We start from the raw sequence: 23,383 nt of genomic DNA on the forward strand, positions 1-23,383 counted from the left end.
CTTAAAAGGCCCCCTTTTACCAAATAAACCCAACCCAAAAATAATAACATAAAAAGGCATTCAAAATTGCTAATTCCACAAATCGAGTTTTGGCTCATTCAAATCTTTTAACCGACTGTTAGGTGTCATATTTTGGGAAACTTGCTACAAACCAATGTATATTTTTTTACTTTGCACTTTTGAGATGACATTTCCTAACCCTTTCGAGCATGACGCATTGTGTGCTTTTGTTGATAAAATTTCCTGAATTCGTCATCAATTAGGATCAAACACAAAGAGCTTTTAATGTACAAATGGTACAAATAACATACAAATTATATTTACGACACTTCATAAGTATATCATAATAATAGTTATTCTAGTTATTCGCACCATTTACACGTTAACACTTATCTGTACCGGATCTCACCCCTTTATAAGATTTTCAGAATGTCACCTCACACACTCTCCAATTCTATTATAAAGCTACACCTTTTATCCATCACATGGATTCGACCCTCATTATTTGAAAAGACAAAACCTTATCTAATGCCTTAACACCATGAGGCTAAATAGCGTTCGGTACAATGGCACCCCTTTATAAGTAATAATTAAAACTATTTCGTTATCTTATCTAACCTATAGAGATCCTCTAATTAAAAAGACTAAACTAATTTTTTTACATATAGGTAGAATCAAAAACTAATTTTATTTTACATAGTTTTTTTTACATATAGGCAGAATCAGAAACTAATTTTATTTTACATAGGTAGAATCAAAACAACAAAACAATTTTCTTATATATATTTTTAAGGAGAGAGGAGAGTAAATTCAATGGACGGATAATATTTAAAAAAGGCGGGAAGCGAATGGTTGAACCGTTAGATTTGACACCATTTAACGATACCAAGTTAAACAGGACGATCATAAATCAAGATTCACACACATTCTCTCTCATCGCTCCATCTGCGAATCTGCCCAGAAAGTAGCGTACTCTTCATCTCTCTCTCTCTCTATATATACACAAACACACTACCCAATTTCCCATTACCCTCACCGATCATCCAACAGAAAGAATTAATGGTAATGGGGAATTACAGGGTATGCTATTGTTTTACCAGAAAGTTTAAAGTAACCGAAGCCGAACCGCCGTTAGACGTTAAAGAATTGTTTAACAAGTACTCTAGTGACTCGAATCACATGACGGCGGATCAGCTTCGGCGGTTTCTAGAGGATGCAGATGAACACACTGTCTCGGTTTCTGATGTCGAGCTTATTATCGAGCGGTTACTTCACAAACGGCATCATCATCTTGCAAAGTTGATTAATAGGAAATCTTTGTCTTTAGAAGATTTTCATCATTTTCTCTTCAGCACTGAGCTTAATTCCCCTATTAGATCTCAGGTATTGTAGATTTATGGTTAGTTATGATTAATTTGTGAATATTAATTAATAATAAGTGTTTTTGATCTAGAAAATTATGATTTTAATTTTAGGTTCACCAAGATATGAGTGCACCACTGTCTCATTATTACATATACACGGGCCACAATTCGTACTTGACGGGGAACCAGTTAAGTAGCAACTGCAGCGAGGTTCCGATTATTAAAGCACTTAAACTTGGCGTTCGGGTCATAGAACTTGATCTATGGCCAAACTCGTCGAAAAGTAATGTGCATGTTCTTCATGGAAGGTATGCAACTTAGTTCAATTTCATATGATCACATATTAAGTGGTTTGTTATAGCCATAAATATAATATTTTTCTTAGGATTTATTGTAATTATCTTCTATATATTAGATTTAATACATTAGTTAGTGTTTATTGCAATTATCCCAACATAATTAGAAGTTATTATTCGATCACGTTTACTTTGTAACTAATTTATTTAAATATATAGGAGACGATTACAATAAATCCTAACTAGTATATTATATCTAGTACATTTATCGCTATCAGTTGGTTTGGATAAACATTTTTTTTTTCTTTTTAGAACGGCGAATTTCTTTAATCCTGTCATCTATGGGATAAACATATTAACTAGTAATATCTTATTGTTTGAGGGTTAGAATAATTAGATTTTTTTTATATATAATTTAAGATACTTGTTTATTAATGCAGGACCTTGACAAGCCCAGTAAAACTCATGGAGTGTTTAAAAGCAATCAAAGAGTATGCATTTGTGGCTTCACCTTATCCAGTCATCATAACACTAGAAGACCACCTTACACCCTGTCTTCAAGCAAAAGTAGCTCAAGTGAGTACTTTTTTTAAGTGTGAAATTCGATCAATATACACATTACCATGATATTCATGTTGCTATTGATTATTCTTGCAGATGATCACCGAAACATTTGGGTCAATGCTATTTTTCCCTGAATCAGAAAACTTTGAAGAACTCCCATCGCCTGAAAACTTAAAATATCGAATATTGATTTCAACAAAACCTCCAAAAGAGTACCTTGAAACCGAAGATGTTAGACGTTGTAGCTCACAAAAGAGCCAAGTTTCGGATGTTGATGATGACGCTTGGAGTGAAGACAAAAGTTTTAAGGTTTGGTTCATAACGACACGCATTCTGACATTTATATATTTTAATTCTTTTCTTTTTAAACAAACGATTCCTAACTGAATTTGTGTGATTTGTTGCAGTCAGGAAGTGATAAGAGTGAACATGATGAGACAACAGATTTGCTTAAGACAAAGAAATCGCCTTCGTCTCCTGTTTACAAGCAGCTGATTGCAATTCATGCCGGAAAACCCAAAAAGGGATTAAAGGATGCGCTTAAAGTTGAAAAGGATAAAGTCAGGCGCTTAAGTTTGGCTGAACAAGCACTTGCAAAGGCTGCAGGAAATCATGGGCAGGATGTAGTGAGGTATAAATGTTTTGTGGCTATATTTAAGAGGTTTCAGTTTCGACCCATTTATTACGAATGGGTCCATTGAAGTTTATCTCAAACACGTCAAATAAAAAAAAAGTCAAATTCATCCAAAGTCTGATTATAAATGGATACAATCTCCTAAATCGTTTTTATTTAAAGATTTAGATAACTGTTGTATTAATAATGTTTTTGTAGTAATAGTTACTATTGTTGTATAAGTTATAGGGGAAAGTTATTGTACAAATAAACTTAACGTACAAAATATACTGTAGAGTAATTTTGATCTTTTGTAGAGTAATTCTGTAAAATGTTCATGTAGAGTAATTTTGGTCTTATAGGGTAATTATCAAAATTACACTACCCCCCCCCCCCCCCCCAAAAAAAAAAAAAACTAAATGGTACTCAACCCATTACCTTGTGCAAGTAGTATGAGTTTGAATTTTGAGTTCATATCATTAGTTTTAAATTTGTTTACTTACATGTATCGGTATACATTTATTTCCCAGATTCACACAGAAGAACATTCTTAGAATTTATCCCAAAGGAACGCGTATTACCTCCTCTAATTACAAACCGCTAATGGGTTGGCTACATGGAGCTCAGATGGTTGCATTTAACATGCAGGTCAGCATCATTTTCTACTTTAAACAGAAGAATATTTTGTATCGCGTTGTTACTAGTAACTAATATCTAATTTGTCATATACAATGCAGGGATATGGTAGATCACTATGGTTAATGCATGGAATGTTCAGAGCTAATGGGGGTTGTGGGTATGTGAAAAAACCGGATTTTTTAATGAGATGCGGGTCTAAGAATGAGGTGTTTAACCCCAAAGCAAAGCTTCAACCCAAGACATCATTAAAAGTGAAAATTTATATGGGAGATGGATGGCATTTGGATTTCAAGAAAACTCATTTTGATAAATACTCTCCTCCTGATTTCTTTACCAGGGTAATTATCTTTATACTGCTATTATAAAATATAAATTCAAATATTATAAGTGATGGATTATTTGGAAAAAAAAAAAAAAGATATCATATATGTGCTTTATATAATATAAAGCAAATCAAGAACCTAGATGTTTGAAAATAACTTTTAATGGAAAAGAATTAGACCACACAATGTAAAACTACTTCTTGTGTAAGTAAAGTGCATAAAGTCAAGTGGTGTATGTGTGTATATTATGTATCATATTTAAAGCAATACATAGAAATATATATGTGGTTCTTTACTTAAAATTGGTTATATATTTATTATTAAACATCAAAAACAAAAAGTACACACTTGTTCTTAGTAGTCTCAAAGTACAAACTTTAAAAAAAGAGTGTACTTCATGTATTCTTTATCTCTGAAACAGGTTGGTATAGCTGGAGCATCTGTTGATAAAGTTATGAAAAAGACCAAGATTAAGGAGGACAACTGGACACCTGTTTGGAATGAAGAGTTTACATTTCCACTAGCAGTTCCTGAATTAGCTTTACTTAGAATTGAAGTGCATAGCTACAACATGTCCGAAAAACACGATTTTGCTGGCCAAATTTGTCTGCCTGTTTCAGAGTTGAGGCCTGGAATCCGTGCGGTCCCACTCTGTAATCGCAAAGGCGATCAATACACGTCAGCAAGGTTACTCATGCGGTTTGAGTTCATCTAAAATACGCATTGTTGTTAATCTCGTTTTCTAGTTTATACGCACTTAGACTAGTTCATTGTTTTTATAGAGTTTTGTTTAGCATAGCAGGCTTGCTTGCTTGCTCTTGTTGTCTATAGTTATAATCATTTGTTGTAGGAAAGTGTTGTAATATTTTCAGTTGTGAAATAAAATATATGTACATATTTACATTTATGAAAGTGAAATCCATTCATTTTTGTGCAGTCTCTTGTTTTCAGTGATTGGGATTAAAAAGAGAGATACATGTGTTGTATGGTCCATACCTATTTATGTCCATCTGTTTTTTATTCTTATTTTGTTTACACTTCTCAAATAATATATAGAAATATATATATGGTGTTTTATTAGCTGGTAGGATCAATTCCTACTTTGAAAATGAGCAAAGTTAGAATATTTAAAGTTTTGTTCCCCATTTTTTAAGGTCATTGTATCACTTTCAAATATTTTGAGTAGACAATGCAATATTTTCAAGTATTTGGTTGTTTCTTGAGACATTTGAGGCCAAAACGCGACAGAAAATGCTCGAAAAACTAGACTTAAAATGGCAAAAAATGAAGGTTTCATGATTTTTTGTGATGAAGATGCCAATGGCATGTTTGAAAAGGCAAAGCAAGCATCACAAAATTCCTGCAACACAATGGCAGGCCTGGATCTCATGCCCTTTCTCCTTGGTGGTCTCAGTCATCCTTTTAGTGTAATATTCTTCTAATAGCTTTTATTATTATGCTATGCTTAATAGTGTTGAGGACTACTGTACTTGTGATAGTTTGATTTGATTTGATTTTGTTTGATTTTTTTATTCACGTGGTTCTTGATGACATGAAATATCTGCTTACTCATTATATAGGGCAAGTTTAATTAAGAACTATAAATATGTTAGGCACCGTGTGAACTGCTTGAATACTTTCATACTAAGGCTATGTGTTATGGGGTGTGAGGCATCTCGTAATTAAGAACTGTGAGAACAAATTAAAAAAACCACAAGAACTTGGTCAAAAAGAATTCTAATTCAAAATTGTTTAACACTAGTCATTATTATTCGAATACAACATTAGAAATTTAATTACATATTTGAATTTACATGTATTCGTAAATAAAGAAAGTTTACAAAAACCTCACTATTAGCGCGAATCTGAGTTCTAAACCGAGAAGTGGTAAAAAATTTTACATAACGCATTTTGAATAATTTTAGAGTTTACAAAAGCCTCACTATTAGCGCGAATCTGAGTTCTAAACCGAGAAGTGGTAAAAAATTTTACATAACGCATTTCGAATAATTTTATAGTTTATAAAAGCCTCACTATTAGCGCGAATCTGAGCTCTAAACCGAACCGATCAGTGAACCATTAAAAATAAAGTACTTGGACTCAGTGGCGGATCTAGAAAATCCTTATAGAGTCAAGGTTTCAAAGAAAAGGGGTAATAAAATCGAAAAAAAAAAACATCAAATTTTACCAAAATTTACACTACTGTCAGATCGTCAAGGAGCAATGGGGGTTACCCCTTCTAAAAGGTAGATCTGCCCCGTCTTGGACGTACGTAATCATGTGTATACAAATGGTATATATTAGTTAAAAACCGAACCGACACATGACATAATATATATGTATATATATTAAATTTGTGTAAAACAAAAATTGTTGCATTTTGAAAATTATTGACAACTTGTATTGTCGGGATTATCCTAAAAACAGAGGAAACTCTGCACGTTTTTCGTAAAAATCCATAACACGGAATACGTTATCACTTTTGACAATGAAACATATCGGAATTCAAGTATTTTTTAAAATAAATATAAGTATATATTTATTTTGGCGATTCTTATAACTCACAAAAACGAGTTTACAACATTTCAACGAACGCGGTTTACAAGATAACGAAACTCGGAAAATTATATAAAAAATATAATTATTTATATTTATTTCAAACGTCTAGGATTCGAAAATTATAAAAAATAAATATAATTATTTATTTATTTCAAACGTCTAAACAGAATATGATGCGTCACCGTACGATCTTAGCAAAAAAATATTATCCGAGTTATTTCGGTAACGAACAAACAAAAGTCGATTCTAAGAAGCGAACAACTATATAATTATTTTGATAATTATCCACGAGACGCGATACTATTATTGCGGCTACGCGACGTATATATACATACACACACATATATATGTACATCTTACGAAACCTACGACGAGTCGTGTTATTATTCATTAACGTATATGACGACTACTTGGAAACCGTGCAAACACATTATACGAGATTACAACGTGTATTATCTTAGACAAACAATTACTTACGTACACGTACGATTATCCGAGACGACTAACACTATTTTATACATATATATTCATATACTAGCATATAAACTCGTGTGTCACACGGATTAAATATAAAAAAAACTTAGATTGAATAATATTTTAATTTATAAGTGTTACAAACCTGTGTATAAAATATCAAAAAATATAAATCATACTTCTATATAATCTAGATCACATAGTTTAAAAAGTGTAATAATAGTATAATCTAATTATTGTGTTTTTCCGATTAGTATTAAAGGATGGATAGTTTAGTAAAACAGATCTGAGTTATTGCATTTTTATTTTACGATAATATTTAATAAAATAAATTGTATTTATCCAATAATATTAATTAAATAGTGCATCCTAATGTGGTTATTAACATATTTGAATTAAATTTATTATATTAATAAGGATAAGGATTAAAAAAATATTTTAAAATATTGTAAGTCTAAATTGTAAGGTTGAAGGACGAAGTCACACGTGACAATAATCCTATATTAAAAGTTAAATTAGATTTGATGTTTTGTTTGTAACTTTACCATTTTTATCAATAATATTTAGTTTAAATCATTTGATTTTAGAAATATATGTGGTTAATCTTAATGAGGTGTTATATTAACAAATAAATTATTATAATAATGCAAAAATAATTAAATTGGAGATATTAATAATAATAATAATAATAATAATAATAATAATAATAATAATAATAATAGTTTTGTTATAGATAAAAATAAACTGACGATCAAAAGGCTTTTGATAAAGGATATTCATATTAAATACAAACATATTAAAAAATATATAATAACCCTTAACCGTATGTCATAGAGTCGAAGATAAGCTTGACCTCTAATATGTAAAATCGATATATTCAAGAGATAAAATAATTCTTATATTTTTATTTCTATATGATGTAGTATAATTTATTAACCCAAGCATTATAGTATATCAATTTCTTTTGAGGGAGAGGAAATTTATTTAGAGTTATTTATTAAGGTGGATAATGATTCTTATATTAATTTATTTATTATTATTATGGTTATGTTAGGATAAGAAATTGCCAAATGGCATTTTGGTGACAATATTGATGGAGAGAATGCCATATGGCATTAAATAGATTGTTTTATTAATATTAGATATATATATATATCCTTAATATCTCGGAAACTAAGTGGTTCTTAAGACTTAGTATTTATTCCGAATACAAATGGAATTAAGAGATCATAGAATTATTGTTTCCATCAAGTAAACAACACTTTCCATCGAATCATTTAGTTAACGATTCGGTAGAACTCGGTGACCCGTAGTTTAGCTATGTTTTTAGTAGAAACTTATAAGTTTATTCCTTAATAAGAATGTCACAGATTGCATGCCTAGCGGGTTTATGTTTTGGAAATGACATTATGGATTGTATTTAGCTAGCTTTGCACAGATTATCGAGGTGAGTTCATGACCCCCACTCTTTACAGTTTTACATTTTTTATAAATGTTTTCGGGGGTGGAAAGACATGCGAGTTTTGCAAAAGCATGCAATATTTCACTGAACGAAAATTACATATTTCTAAGCCATGTTACAAACGAATTCCAACTAACACGAATGGTTTATGAAAGGTTTATGCTAAACATACCAGTTTTACAAAAACATACGCATTTTTCGAAACAGGCATGATGTCACACCCCGATATTTCCACGTATTACCGGTGGGCCCGGTGGGGAGTGTCGTGACGTAGTTGATATCATCATAGTCAAACAACACAAATTATAAATGCACAGCGGAAGCAAAAGATAGATTTATTTCAACTGAATAAATTGTAATATTAAGTATCACAAAATAGTTGAAACAGGTCCACAGGCGGATCGAAAAAAAAAGGAAAACTGTTCAACAGAGTTGACATCTAGAGCTTGCGAGACTTGATTATTGATGCCTGGAGTAGCCAGCCTATTACGTATAGTACCTGCACTTAGCCTTTTTGGAAAATACGTCAGTTTACACTGGTAAATACAACTTAACTGACTCATTTTGAAAAGAGTTTGAAAATTGATTTGAATGCACTTCGGCAAAAATATCTTTTATAACTTGGGACAATTATTTAAAAATAATCTTGTATACAGTTTTACTTATTTGTCGTTCGTCAGGGCCGGTTTGTAGGGCCGGACAAGATTAACTGACACGCCACAGGTATAATGCCCACAAGGTTAATTCCTTTAAGTGGATTACCAGTTTTTACAAAATGCATCTGTCAGGTGTACGCCTATACCCCGTGCTTAGGTCGTGGCCATTTCTTTGAATGATGCCAAGAATATCCGGGACATGGTCATTTAACCCCCAAAGGCCATACACCAAATAATACATATTAAACGGGTCATGTAAATACATTAATCACAATCCGATTTAAATGACTACACACCCGACCAAGCGGTACTTTTATAGTACCGTATCCCAAGCCCGTATAGGGAAAATAAGTTAAGAGTATTTACCTGAGCAAAGAATAAATCAAATACAGCAAGTGCACGTAGCTTTTACTGGACTCCTAATCTGGAACAAAGGTTTTTAATAACCTATTAGAATCCTAACGGGTCTTTGATTAAGCTTAGACTTAGACCGGTTAGTTTTCAAAAGGAAGACACGGTTCAAACGCATGATAAAGCGAAGACCGGTTTAGAATGTGGTTTTGACCCGACAAGCTTGGACACTTGTTTAATATGGGTAAACTAAACACATTCTGGATTTTGAGATGAAAACGATATGGTTTGACCCGTTTCGGCTAATATATGCAAACTAGTTACATAAGCCGATCTGAATGCAAAAAGTGCGTAACGAGTAACCAAATGAGTCATATACAAGTCTCCTAAGTTAATATGCCTTAAATATGTTGTGACATCAGTAAGATATCTTCTATTATGCCCAAAACGGATTTAAATTCAAATTATGCCCCGTAAGGGCATTTTGGTCCTTTTAAAGGTTATAAAAGAGGTTTAATATAAATTCAAGTTTCGGGTCTGATGTAATCAGTAAAAATACTTAATTTACTAAGTTATATCAGTAGAGTATAACCTATATGTGAAATTTATCATTTCTAACCATACTATGCACCGAAGGGGCATTTTGGTAATTTCACCTAAGGTTTAAAGGTCAAATCTAGAAATCTGAGTTTAAAACTTTTGCTTACTGCTAAAGTAGAAAATTTTTACTTAAAACATCAGTAGGTATCAAGTCTTATATGTCTAAAATGGTTTCAATACATACTATGCGCTTAAAACGCGTAAAACGGCGATTTTCGGGTTTTATAAGGAGGGCTGATATTTTTATTATTCCAGAAGGCTTACAATATTCTATTTATCATATTGGATCAGTAAAAAAAGTTTGGTATCAAAAGGATTGGTAAGACTCATTTTATAGCCTAAAAGGGCAAAACCGACAATTACCGGATCAAACTTAGAACTCTATGTTATGCTTAGACTAAAAATAAATAAAATCTTCAAAAATCCCAAAATATTATTTTATATCAGTGGGTAAAAAGTTTGGTATCAAAAATCGGGTTTAGATAGGCTATACGCTAATTACACCATTTAATTACTAAAAAGCTTTCTAATTGCGCTAATGAGCATAACTCTTAATCTAGACCTTAAACTGATGTCAAATTTTAGATACAAGTTTATAAATCAGTAACTAAGGGTTTATTGCCCACATAATTACCAACTCATAGGTACTTTCAATTTGGAATTTGACCCGACAATTGACCTAGTTAGAGTGGGAATCAGAGGGTGCCCTTTTAAGGGTTTATTGCCCACATAATTACCAACTCATAGGTACTTTCAATTTGGAATTTGACTGGACAAATTAATATTAATGACGAAGTCAAATCTTAATTACGACGGTTTGACTTTAGGCTAATTAACTAGGCAAAACTGAATTAAGAAAGGTTAATGACACTTACCAAGGTCCTATGCACGACTAATGATCACTAGGAAGGGTGCTTGAGCTCCAGGAATCCTCAGAGGGTGAGTTGTAGAGTTTTGCAAGTGAATGAGCATTTGAACAACTCAACGCATGGCCTTTATATAGGTTTTCTAAGGCTCTAAGATCATTCCAACAAAGTCTATGGATGTTTTCTGATGATTACAAGTGTCCCTAGGCCATTATAAACCATCAAACAAGCCCATAGAATCGAAAACAATGCTTTTAAGTCGGTTAAACCGGCTGTACAGGCAGCTGGCATGATTTTCTGATGCTGGGGGACTCAGGCGGCCTGCGTAAGGATTGGGCCTGACCTTACGCGGCCCGTGTGAGGGTGGCTCTCCGGTCAGCAAGTTTCAAATATTGCAATTTTGGCCCCTGGTCCTTCTAAACTCGTTTTTAACATGGTTTCTTACACTTCGAACCCCCAAACTTGACTTTTAAGGACCCCAAGTCATAAACCAACTTTGTTAAGTCCCCGATTATTCATACGATCACCGAAAAGTCTTAAATTTCAACGTTGACGCTTTTAACCCCTCGTATACGAATATTGTCATAACTTTCTCATACGAAAACAAAACGTTGTGAAATTTTTATCACTTATTCTAGTGAGCATATTTAATCGTTACAAAGCTTCGGGTTTGCTAAAAGGTCACTCAGAGGTATACTTTAAACATGTTGACACATTTAACCCCTGTAGTTTGTAATCTCTCACTTTCTTTCACGATTAGCTTCGTATGATCCATGATTTATTCGTTTAAGGGTATAAACATCATGTAGGGCTATTGTGAAGTATATTTATCCATTGTTGACACTTTGAGCCCTTTTATTCACATACTTTCTCTGTTTGTCAACTTTAGTCCTTCATAAGAAATCTTTTACACGTTTAAAGCTCATGACACGTGTCGATACATTATTGGAAATAAATTTTTGAGGTGCACATCCGTATGTGGTATGACTAGCGATTCATCAGCTAGGCATTTCTTCATATTGCAGATGTGGAATGCATTATGAATGCCACTGAGCTCTTCAGGCAAGTTCAACTTATAAGCCACTGTTCCTACACATTCGATGATCTCGAATGGTCCTATATACCTTGGGCTTAACTTACCTTTCTTACCAAATCGCATCACCCCCTTCCAGGGTGATACTTTAAGCAAAACTTTATCGCCAACCTCAAACTTTATAGGTTTTCGCCTTTTATCAGCAAAACTTTTCTGCCTATCCCTGGCAGCTTTCAGGCGGTCACGAATCTGGACAATCTTGTCCGTTGTTTCAAGGATTATGTCAGGTCCTGATGACTGAGCTTCTCCTACTTCTGCCCAACAAATAGGCGTTCTACATTTCCTACCATATAATGCCTCAAAAGGCGCAGCCTGAATGCTTGTATGGTAGTTGTTGTTATAGGAGAACTCGATCAATGGCAGGTGGTTATCCCAACTACCACCTAAGTCAATCACACATGCACGAAGCATGTCTTCCAAAGTTTAGATGGTACGCTCACTCTGCCTATCCGTCTGAGGATGGTAAGCCGTACTAAAATTTAAGTGCGTGCCCAAAGATTGTTGGAAACTTTTCCAAAAATGTGATGTGTATCTAGTATCTCTGTTCGAGATAATAGACACTGGTACGCCATGCAGAGATACAATCTTATCTACGTACAATTGGGCTAACATGTCGGAGCTATAAGTCTCCTTAATGGGTAGGAAATGTACTGACTTAGTCAGTCTATCTACTATCACCCATATAGTATCATTTCCTTTCTTTGTCTTTGGCAACTTGGTGATGAAATCCATTGTCACCATCTCCCACTTCCATATGGGAAGTTCAGGCTGTTGTAGCAAACCTGACGGCTTCTGATGTTCAGCTTTGACTTGCGCGCACGTCAAACATTTAGCTACATAGGCAGCTATAGACTTCTTCAAGCCTATCCACCAATAGTTTGCCTTCAGATCCTGGTACATCTTATCAGCTCCGGGATGAACGGAATATTTAGAACTGTGGGCTTCCTGGAGGATAACATCCCGAAGTCCTCCATAAATTGGAACCCATATTCGTCCATTTAATCTTAGTATTCCGTCCTTGCCATAGGACAACTGTTCTTTAGTTACTCCTAGCTTTTCATCAGGATAGTTAGCTTCCAAAACAGCTTCCTTCTGCGCAGCTAACAACCTTTCATTCAAACTATTCTTTATCTCAATGCTTTTGGCATTGATTCTTATAGGCTTCACTCTTTCCTTTCGACTTAAGGCATCGGCGACTACATTCGCCTTGCCAGGATGGTATCTTATCTCACAACCATAATCATTCAAAGTTTCCATCCAACGTCGCTGCCTCATGTTTAAGTCCTTCTGATTAAACAAGTGTTGAAGGCTTTTGTGATCAGAATAGATCACACACTTGGTTCCATACAAGTAATGACTCCATAGTTTTAGTGCGAATACAATGGCACCCAACTCCAAATCATGGGTGGTGTAATTCTTCTCGTGCACCTTTAACTGACGCGAAGCATAGGCAATGACTTTGCCTTTCTACATAATCACACATCCCATACCTGTGTGCGATGCATCACAATATACCACAAATTCGTCAATTCCATCAGGCAACGTCAACACAGGGGCGTTGCTTAACTTCTGCTTCAGAATATCGAAAGATTCTTGCTGCTTAGGCCCCCAGTCAAACTTGTTATTCTTGCGGGTGAGTAAAGTCAGGGGTGCTGCAATTCATGAGAAGTTTTCAATAAATCGCCTGTAGTATCCTGCCAGTCCTAGAAAGCTGCGAATCTACGTAGGCGTCTTCGGCTCTTGCCAGTTCATGACAGCTTCAACCTTAGCGGGATCTACTTGGATACCACGCTCACTGACAACATGTCCAAGAAATTGGACTTCACGAAGCCAAAATTCACACTTTTAAAATTTGGCATAGAGCTTTTCCTGTTGAAGCAGTTTAAGAATGCAACGGAGGTGCTTCTCATGGTCAGCTTGGCTCTTCGAGTAAGTAAGAATGTCATCGATGAAGACGATGACAAATTTATCTAGATAGGGCTTGCATACGCGACTCATGAGATCCAATAATGCGGCAGGAGCATTAGTGAGCCCAAAAGGCATCACTAAGAACTCATAATGACCATAGCGAGTCCTAAACGCAGTCTTGTGTACATCTTCATCTTTAACCTTCAATTGATGGTAGCCTGACCTCAAATCAATCTTAGAAAAGTAGCTTGCCCCTTGCAATTGATCGAACAGATCGTCAATCCTGGGCAAAGGATACCTATTCTTGATAGTAACCTTATTAAGTTCACGGTAATCAATGCATAGACGCATTAACCCATCCTTCTTCTTGACAAACAGGATTGGTGCTCCCCATGGAGACGAACTAGGTCTAATAAAACCTTTGGCTAGCAAATCATCTAGTTGTATCCTCAATTCCTTCATCTCTGTTGGTGCCAACTTATAAGGCGCTCTTGCAACAGGTGCTGCTCCGAGGATGATGTCAATTCTGAATTCTACTTGCCTATCTGGTGGTAAACCAGGTAGTTCTTCAGGAAATACTTCAGGGTATTCAGAAATTACTGAAATATCTTCAACCTTGGGCTTCTGCTCATAAATGGTTACTTGTGCCATATAAATGACACAACCCTTCTTCAAGCATCTAGATGCTTTGAGCATTGACACTTGCTCAGGCAATCCATACTGGGTATCTCCCTGAATGGTAAGTGGCTCACCAGACGGAGTCTTGATCACCACTTGCTTCTTATTGCAGACAATCTGGGCTTGGTTATGCGATAACTAATCCATGCCTATAACTATGATCACATTTTCGTTCTGAATCGCCTCCTGTGCGTTCATTTGGAAGACCCTAGCATTGGTCTTCTTGGCTTCCTCAGGCTTCTTGGCGTATTTAGGGCAGTTGGTTTTGATGTGCCCTTTCTCATTGCAGTTGTAGCATGTGGCATCTTTAATCTTCTTGCAGTCAATAGTCTTGTGCTCTTTAGACTTGCATAACCCACATGCAGGTGGTCCTGATGGAGACTTGGTCTCAAGCCTGCATTTTCCAAAGTGGCGTTTTTGGCAAGTCGTGCACTTTGGCTTTTCCTCTGTTCGTTGACTATTCTTTCCAGACCCAAACTTCTTGGAATCAGTGTTTCCCTTGTGCCTCTTCTCCGACCCTCGTGAGTTATCATCCTCGCGCTTCCTCTTACCTTCTTCAGAATTCTTTAGCGATCTCAACCTGACCGCATCTAAGGTAAGAGACAGAGATAGATCAGCAGCTGATCTAAAAGTAGCAGATCTTGAAGCCTTAACACTGGCTTTGATTTATGGGGCTAAACCCCCAATGAAGCGAGCAATCCTTTTGGGTTCCGGGGTTACCAGATACGGAACCAGTCTAGACATGGTATTGAAGCTGGTGAGGTAAGCTTGACAATCTAAATTCTTCATCACCAATGATAAGAAATCTGACTCAATCCTTTCAACCTCATGCTGAGGGCAGTAATTCTCTTTAATGAGAGCAACAAACTGATCCCATGTCAGATTGTAGAGTGGGATATTCCCAGCAGCTTGAATGAGAGACTTCCACCATGCTAATGCCTCTCCCTTGAATGATTGGGATACATACTTCACTACATCCCTTTCAGCACAACCGCTGATGTCAACTACTGTGTCCATCTCATCTAACCAAGTTATACAATCAATTGCCCCTTTCTCCCTAGTGAAATCCCGGGGTTTTGCAGGAAACAAAGTACTTATAGGTACAAGACTTGGTACGCGGTTCATTATCGAACACTATCCTCTTGGATGGAACACTGTGTTGGTTTGAGGAATGTTGAACATCCTCTTTCTTGGGTTCATCTTTCTTGGAGGGTGACTTGCTGTGAGCTTCAGAATGAGTTTTAGGGGCAGATTTAGAGTGGGGTACCGATGAGGTTCTACTAGGTGTCCTACTAGATTCATTATACTGTCGCTCCATAGCTTTTGCAACAGCATTATCTATCACTGCTTGTAGTTCCGCACCGGTCACATGTATCTTAGCATTTTCATGGTTTTCCACCGGATGTCTGTTTACCTCTTCTGACCTAGCCATGTAGCTTTAATTGCTACATAAAATCAAATAAGGACAAGGTTTATTTGGAAGCCTATACAGTACTATCGTTCTTGACGATTTATTAACCATGGTTTTAATTACTATTTTTGGTTAATTTGCTAAATATATACATATTCAGGATCTTTATTACAATCCCGAGTTATAATTTAATAATAGCACAAAAAGGCAAGTCATATGGACATATTTAATTTATAAACCAGGATTTTACAAAATCGAGGTATTAAGGTTGAATCAAAGTTCATTACCTTTTCTTGACAGGGAGTTGTAGGCTACCACTGTCTTTAGTCTCAGAGGACGTTAATTATAGCTCGTATGCACTTCATCTTTAGAGGGATGATTATTTTAATAAGGAAAATTGGGGTAATCCAATTTAAGGATGACTTATGCGATTTTATCGAATCACATTTTTGCCACTAATGTTAACATGTCTTCAGATGTTAACAAGGATTTGAATCTTTTGAATAGGTTTTACCATTTTGGCCATGTCTGCAACGACATTTAGGCTAAGTTTTACCTTTAAGATTCTTTATAATATTTAATCGCAGAACAATCCTAAATTGAGATGTTAACGAGGATCTGAATCTAATTGAGGAACTACCATCTTGGCCCTGTCTTAAGATGACACATGAGCTAGGTCTTGTCCTTTTTAGATTTTGCCATCTTATTATAATGGTAGATCATATGAAAGGAATGATGTTTTAAATCTAATTGTTCCACTAAAATTGAGACAAGTACAGGGTTGCCCTAAACTGGACTTCTAACTGAAATGACTTGCCCATGCAGGGGCTAATCAGAAAAATAACAAAGGAAACAAATAAAGTACAAAATAAAACGAATTAGGATTAGTCCTATGTTCTTTGTCTAGACTCGAGAATCAAAGAATGTGCAATTGTGTAACTGAGATTAAACACAAAAGGCTAGTGTTTAATTCACTCAGTGTTGGCTCTGATACCAACCTGTCACACCCTGATATTTCCACGTATTACCGGTGGGCCCGATGGGGAGTGTCGTGACGTAGTTGATATCATCATAGTCAAATAACACAAATTATAAATGCACAGCGGAAGCAAAAGATAGATTTATTTCAACTAAATAAATTGTAATATTAAGTATCATAAAATAGTTGAAATAGATCCACAGGCGGATCGGAAAAAAAAGGAAAACTGTTCAACAGACTTTGACATCTAGAGCTTGCGAGACTTGATTATTGATGCCTGGAGTAGCCAGCCTATTACGTATAGTACCTGCACTTAGCCTTTTTGGAAAATACGTCAGTTTACACTGGTAAATACAACTTAATTGACTCATTTTGAAAAGAGTTTGAAAATTGATTTGAATGAACATCGGCAAAAATATCTTTTATAACTTGGGACAATTAATTAAAAATAATCTTGTATACAATTTTACTTATTTGTCGTCCGTCAGGGCCGATTTGTAGGGCCGGACAATGTTAACTGACACGCCACAGGTATAATGCCCACAAGGTTAATTCCTTTAAGTGGATTACCAGTTTTTACATAATGCATCTGTCAGGTGTACGCCTACACCCCGTGCTTAGGCCGTGGCCATTTCTTTGAATGATGCCAAGGATATCCGGGACATGGTCATTTAACCCCCAAAGGCCATACACAAAATAATACATATTAAACGGGTCATGCAAATACATTAATCACAATCCGATTTAAATGACTACACACCCGACCAAGCGGTACTTTTATAGTACCGTATCCCAAGCCCGTATAGGGAAAATAAGTTAAGAGTATTTACCTGAGCAAAGTATAAATCAAATACAGCAAGTGCACGTAGCTTTTACTGGGCTCCTAATCTGGAACGAAGGTTTTTAATAACCTATTAGAATCCTAACGGATCTTTGATTAAGCTTAGACTTAGACCGGTTAGTTTTCAAAAGGAAGACACGGCTCAAACGCATGATAAAGCGAAGACCGGTTTAGAATGTGGTTTTGACCCGACAAGCTTGGACACTTGTTTAATATGGGTAAACTAAACACATTCTGGATTTTGATATGAAAACGATATGGTTTGACCCGTTTCGGCTAATATATGCGAACTAGTTACATAAGCTGATCCGAACGCAAAAAGTGCGTAACGAGTAACCAAATGAGTCATATACAAGTTTCCTAAGTTAATATGCCTTAAATATGTTGTGACATCAGTAAGATATCTTCTATTATGCCCAAAACGGATTTAAATTCAAATTATGCCCCGTAAAGGCATTTTGGTCCTTTTAAAGGTTATAAAAGAGGTTTAATATAAATTCGAGTTTCGGGTCTGATGTAATCAGTAAAAATACTTAATTTACTAAGTTATATCAGTAGAGTATAACCTATATGTGAAATTTATCATTTCTAACCATACTATGCACCGAATGGGCATTTTGGTAATTTCACCTAAGGTTTAAAGGTCAAATCTGGAAATCTGAGTTTAAAACTTTTGCTTACTGCTAAAGTACAAAAATTTACTGAAAACATCAGTAGGTATCAAGTCTTATATGTCTAAAATGGTTTCAATACATACTATGCGCTTAAAACGCGTAAAAAGGCGATTTTAAGCGATTTTCGGGTTTTATAAGGAGGGCTGATATTTTTATTATTCCAGAAGGATTAGAATATTCTATTTATCATATTGGATCAGTAGAAAAAGGTTTGGTATCAAAAGGATTGGTAAAACTCATTTTATTGCCTAAAAGGGCAAAACCGACAATTACCGGATCAAGCTTAGAACTCTATGTTATGCTTAGCCTAAAAATAAATAAAAATCTCCAAAAATCCCAAAATATTATTTTATATCAGTGGGTAAAAAGTTTGGTATCAAAAATCAGGTTTAGATAGGCTATACGCTAATTACACCGTTTAATTACTAAAAAGCTTTCTAATTACGATAATGAGCATAACTCTTAATCTAGACCTCAAACTGATGTCAAATTTTAGGTACAAGTTTATAAATCAGTAACTAAGGTTTCTATTCTTTTATATTTTCAAAAATCATGTTTTAAGGTCATATGGGCATAATAGTCAACATTTAGGCATTTAACGGAAATATGCATATGAATCGGATAACTAATGAACCAAGTTGTATAATCATAGAGGGTTATACTTATATGAAACCTGGTCCTAATAAGGCTCTAGGACATTTCTAAACTATGCTCTAATGGGTCAAAACTGAAAGTCGAAGCAAAAGTCTACTTTTGCGACTTTCGGTTCCGAACCGAGCTTAAACTGAAAATTGTCGAGTTGAACATGTTTAGACATGTTCTTACATTAATTACCAAGTTATATTAATGACAAAACAGGTTGCATAGCTTCTACATTGCTAATTATGCATTAATTTGAAAATAGGCTTTCTGTTGACTTTTTAAGATTAACTTTGACCCGACAATTGACCTAGTTAGAGTGGGAATCAGAGGGTGCCCTTTTAAGGGTTTATTGCCCACATAATTACCAACTCATAGGTACTTTCAATTTGGAATTTGACAGGACAAATTAAGAGTAATTATGAAGTCAAATCTTAATTACGACGGTTTGACTTTAGGCCAATTAACTAAGCAAAACTGAATTAAGAAAGGTTAATGACGCTTACCAAGGTCCTATGCACGACTAATGATCACTAGGAAGGGTGCTTGAGCTCCAGGAATCCTCAGAGAGTGAGTTGTGGAGTTTTGCAAGTGAATGAGCATTTGAACAACTCAACTCATGGCCTTTATATAGGTTTTCTAAGGCTCTAAGATCATTCCAACAAAATCTATGGATGTTTTCTGATGATTACAAGTGTCCCTAGGCCATTATAAACCATCAAACAAGCCCATAGAATCGAAAACAATGCTTTTAAGTCGGTTAAACCGGTTGTACAGGCAGCTGGCATGATTTTCTGATGCTGGTGGACTCAGGCGGCCCGCGTAAGGATTGGGCCTGACCTTACGCGGCCCGTGTGAGGGTGGCTCTCCGGTCAGCAAGTTTCAAATATTGCAATTTTGGTCCCTGGTCCTTCTAAACTCGTTTTTGACATGGTTTCTTGCACTTTTAACCCCCAAACTTGACTTTTAAGGACCCCAAGTCATAAACCAACTTTGTTAAGTCCCCGGTTATTCATACGATCACCGAAAAGTCTTAAATTTCAACGTTGACGCTTTTAACCCCTCATATACGAATATTGTCATAACTTTCTCATAGGACAACGAAACTTTGTGAAATTTTTATCACTTATTCTAGTGAGCATATTTAATCGTTACAAAGCTTCGGGTTTGCTAAAAGGTCACTCAGAGGTATACTTTAAACATGTTGACACATTTAACCCCTGTAGTTTGTAATCTCTCACTTTCTTTCACGATTAGCTTTGTATGATCCATGATTTATTCGTTTAAGGGTATAAACATCATGTAGGGCTATTGTGAAGTATATTTATCCATTGTTGACACTTTGAGCCCTTTTATTCACATACTTTCTCTGTTTGTCAACTTTAGTCCTTCATAAGAAATCTTTTACACGTTTAAAGCTCATGACACGTGTCGATACATTATTGGACATAAATTTTCGAGGTGTTACACATGAGTTTCATGACTAGTGATGAGATTGTCCTAGTTACAATTAGGGACTGGATTGTCCTACATACGAAACAACGGGACTGGGTTATCCTACATACAAAAGATGGGATTGGGTTGTCCTACATACAACATCGGGACTAGATTGTCCTACGTACAAACATAAGGACTGGATTATCCTCTACTTAACCTTAAGAGTCGTAGGGTCCTTACAACTATACAGTGAAGTCCTCACTACATTTCGGAATTATAACCGACTGCTAGTCTACCGTCTTGAGTATGCGGTTTGGCGAGGCACTCTCTAGCTCGAGGTTGGTTATAGGCTCATGCGGGCATTTTGTCTTTATCTTACGCGGACAATGACGGTTTTACAAGTTTTACAAGTACAAAGTTTTTCAAATGACATGCCGAGGAAAATGGTTTATTACGGTTTCTCAACATTATTTAAACCGGTTACTAAAAAGATTTATTTCAAATCTTTTTCAAACAAACTATGAACTCGCCAACTTTATGTTGACTTTTTTAGCATGTTCTTTCTCAAGTTTCACATATGAGCTATGGCACGGTTGGAATAGGAATACCCTTCAGGGATCGAGTACCTTATCAGGCGTTTAACTTTCTAGAAGTCTTAGCATTATACTTCCGCTATGCAATGAAGATACCACTCGTTACGCCCAACTCTGATTTTTGCGGGTGTGAGAGTTTAGGCGGTAATTGGAAAACTGGTAGATTTAAATGATGCTATGGAACATCGACGCACAACCTTGAAGTCTTGAACAGTTGAACGACAGCCCACCACTCACCACCCTTGAAATTCCGGCAGTTCTTTGGCTGCCCACGCACGCGAAACCAGTAGAATTCCGACTCGGTGACTCGCAGAATTCTGACTCGGCACTGATCATGTATGATTGTCGATTATTTGCGTATTATTTGACGTATGATTATCGATTATTTGCGTGTTACTTGGCGTATGATTGTATTATTTGTGTGTTATTTGTCGTTAATTGTCGATTAGTTACAACTTAGATGTTATTTGGCGTTAATTTCCGATTATTTGGCATTAATTGTCGATTATTAGGCGTTAATTTGTTTGAAACTTTGTTAGAAATTGAGGGGTTTTGCACTTTTGCTAATAGTCTTGTTAACTTGGGCGTTATTTTGGTAATTGGGGGCAGGGGTTGCACTTTTGTGTGTTATTTCATTAAGGCCTAAGGGGCACATTTTTCAATTTGACCGGGGCACCTGAATTCTTAGGGCCGATCCTGTTCATACAATACAATCTTTAAAGTTTTTATACATTTCTACATCTTCCCAAACTAGTTCTTTTATAACATGAACACTTTCAATCCAAACAACCCATTATTCTCAACATATCTTGTATTCTTTAACTATTGAACGTACCTCTATACCCACTCAACCAATTTACTACTAACATTGCGGATGATCTCCAACTCAAGTGGTTGGAGGGAGGTGGAAGGGTTTTTCCGTTTGAGGTTTCCTGCCCGGGGTACCGAGTTCAAGTCTTGCGGTGGGTAGTTTTTTCCTCCACTGATGGCTGAGGTGGGTTTTACCCCTCAATGAGGTGGGTCTTACCCCTCATTCGAACTCGAGTGACTTGTCTTCTGTCGAACAAGGATGAAGCAAGCTAGTTGGGTTCTAGCTAATCTACACCTTTTTAACAAAAAAAAAAAAAAAAATACTACTAAGATTGTTCAGCCTGTCATAGGGCCGGGCCCACTAGAAAGGGCCGAAAGGGTAATAGTCATTGAGCTGGATCTCTGGCCCAATTTCACCAACCTTGATATATGCAGTTCATTATTTTAAGAGCTAAGGAAATCCTCAGTGGTCCAAAATTTGGTTCAGTTAAAAGCAACATTTTGGGCCTGAAAACCCCATCAAAGTTTCTGCAATTTTGATTAAAATTTCCAAAAGTTACATCAGAATGGTGATGTGACACATGATTATCTTAGGTAAAAATGCAATAAAATAAAAAACGATTATAAAAAACTTAAAATAAAATAACTATATCATAAAAATTACATGTAAATAAGTTGCGGTCAAGTAGGAAGTTTGGATGATCATTAGCGTTTTCTTTATATGTTTGTAATTTATTGTTGTAAGAATGTTAATTGTAAACATATATTAAAAAACATTAACAAATATATGTATAGATAAATAGTAGAGCGTTTATCCCAGAACTAATAATATATTAAAAACCGCGAGAATCACATTACATCTTAATCTTGTACTATTGTAATATAAATTGATTAAAATGATTGTAAATTTTAACACTTTTATAATTTATTTATATAAAATATACTAATATTGATAATCTATTATCTAAATGCATATATGCACATTTATATGCATATGTGTCTTGAACACTAAACACGAATAGAATGAAGAAAGCTCAAAACTCTTATCAATAGCACAAACAAGTCGTTGTAGTATAGTGGTAAGTATTCCCGCCTGTCACGCGGGTGACCCGGGTTCGATCCCCGGCAACGGCGTTTTTTTGTCTCCAAAACATTTACAACTAGTAAATATGTTATTTTCTTATGATGCACTAAATTTTTGTTTTTTCCCTATCATTCACACGCCATTATACACAAAACATATTGATGGTATTTGAGGTGTTTTTTTCCCTCTAACTTTTTGTTGAAATCCAAAACTTCCATAAACTCAGAAATTTGATAGTTTTTTTTTTTTTTCTGAACCGCAAGGAACGACGTGCCAACCACCATAACACCGGACCTGTAACCAAGGTCGACTACTCGACCGCCTCCAGCCCCTTGGCTCTCCTAGATGCGCAGAAACCCGACCTCCACCCGCCCGAAGGCATGACAGTGGAATAATTGGTAAAACTTCGTCTCCCATCCAAGACGAACCGACGCCACCCGTATTATTCGCCTTTCACCTGGATGCCGCA

General features: G+C 35.6%; 1 protein-coding gene and 1 non-coding gene across 2 annotated transcripts; both read left to right on the top strand.

The window, feature by feature from the left end:
• Positions 1-940: 940 nt before the first annotated feature.
• Positions 941-4,713, top strand: LOC110940113 (phosphoinositide phospholipase C 4). Its single transcript, XM_022181671.2, has 8 exons — positions 941-1,383; positions 1,476-1,672; positions 2,101-2,236; positions 2,318-2,533; positions 2,632-2,855; positions 3,368-3,485; positions 3,575-3,814; positions 4,221-4,713. Exons 1-8 carry the CDS (start codon positions 1,060-1,062, stop codon positions 4,512-4,514), a joined length of 1,749 nt encoding a protein of 582 aa, XP_022037363.1. The 5' UTR covers positions 941-1,059; the 3' UTR covers positions 4,515-4,713.
• An 18,179-nt stretch (positions 4,714-22,892) lies between these two features.
• TRNAD-GUC lies at positions 22,893-22,964 on the top strand. Its single transcript has one exon. It is a non-coding gene; the product is annotated as a tRNA-Asp (tRNA).
• The last annotated feature ends 419 nt before the right edge of the window (positions 22,965-23,383 follow it).

Source organism: Helianthus annuus, chromosome 5 (assembly GCF_002127325.2).
Source record: "Helianthus annuus cultivar XRQ/B chromosome 5, HanXRQr2.0-SUNRISE, whole genome shotgun sequence".
NCBI lineage: Eukaryota > Viridiplantae > Streptophyta > Magnoliopsida > Asterales > Asteraceae > Helianthus > Helianthus annuus.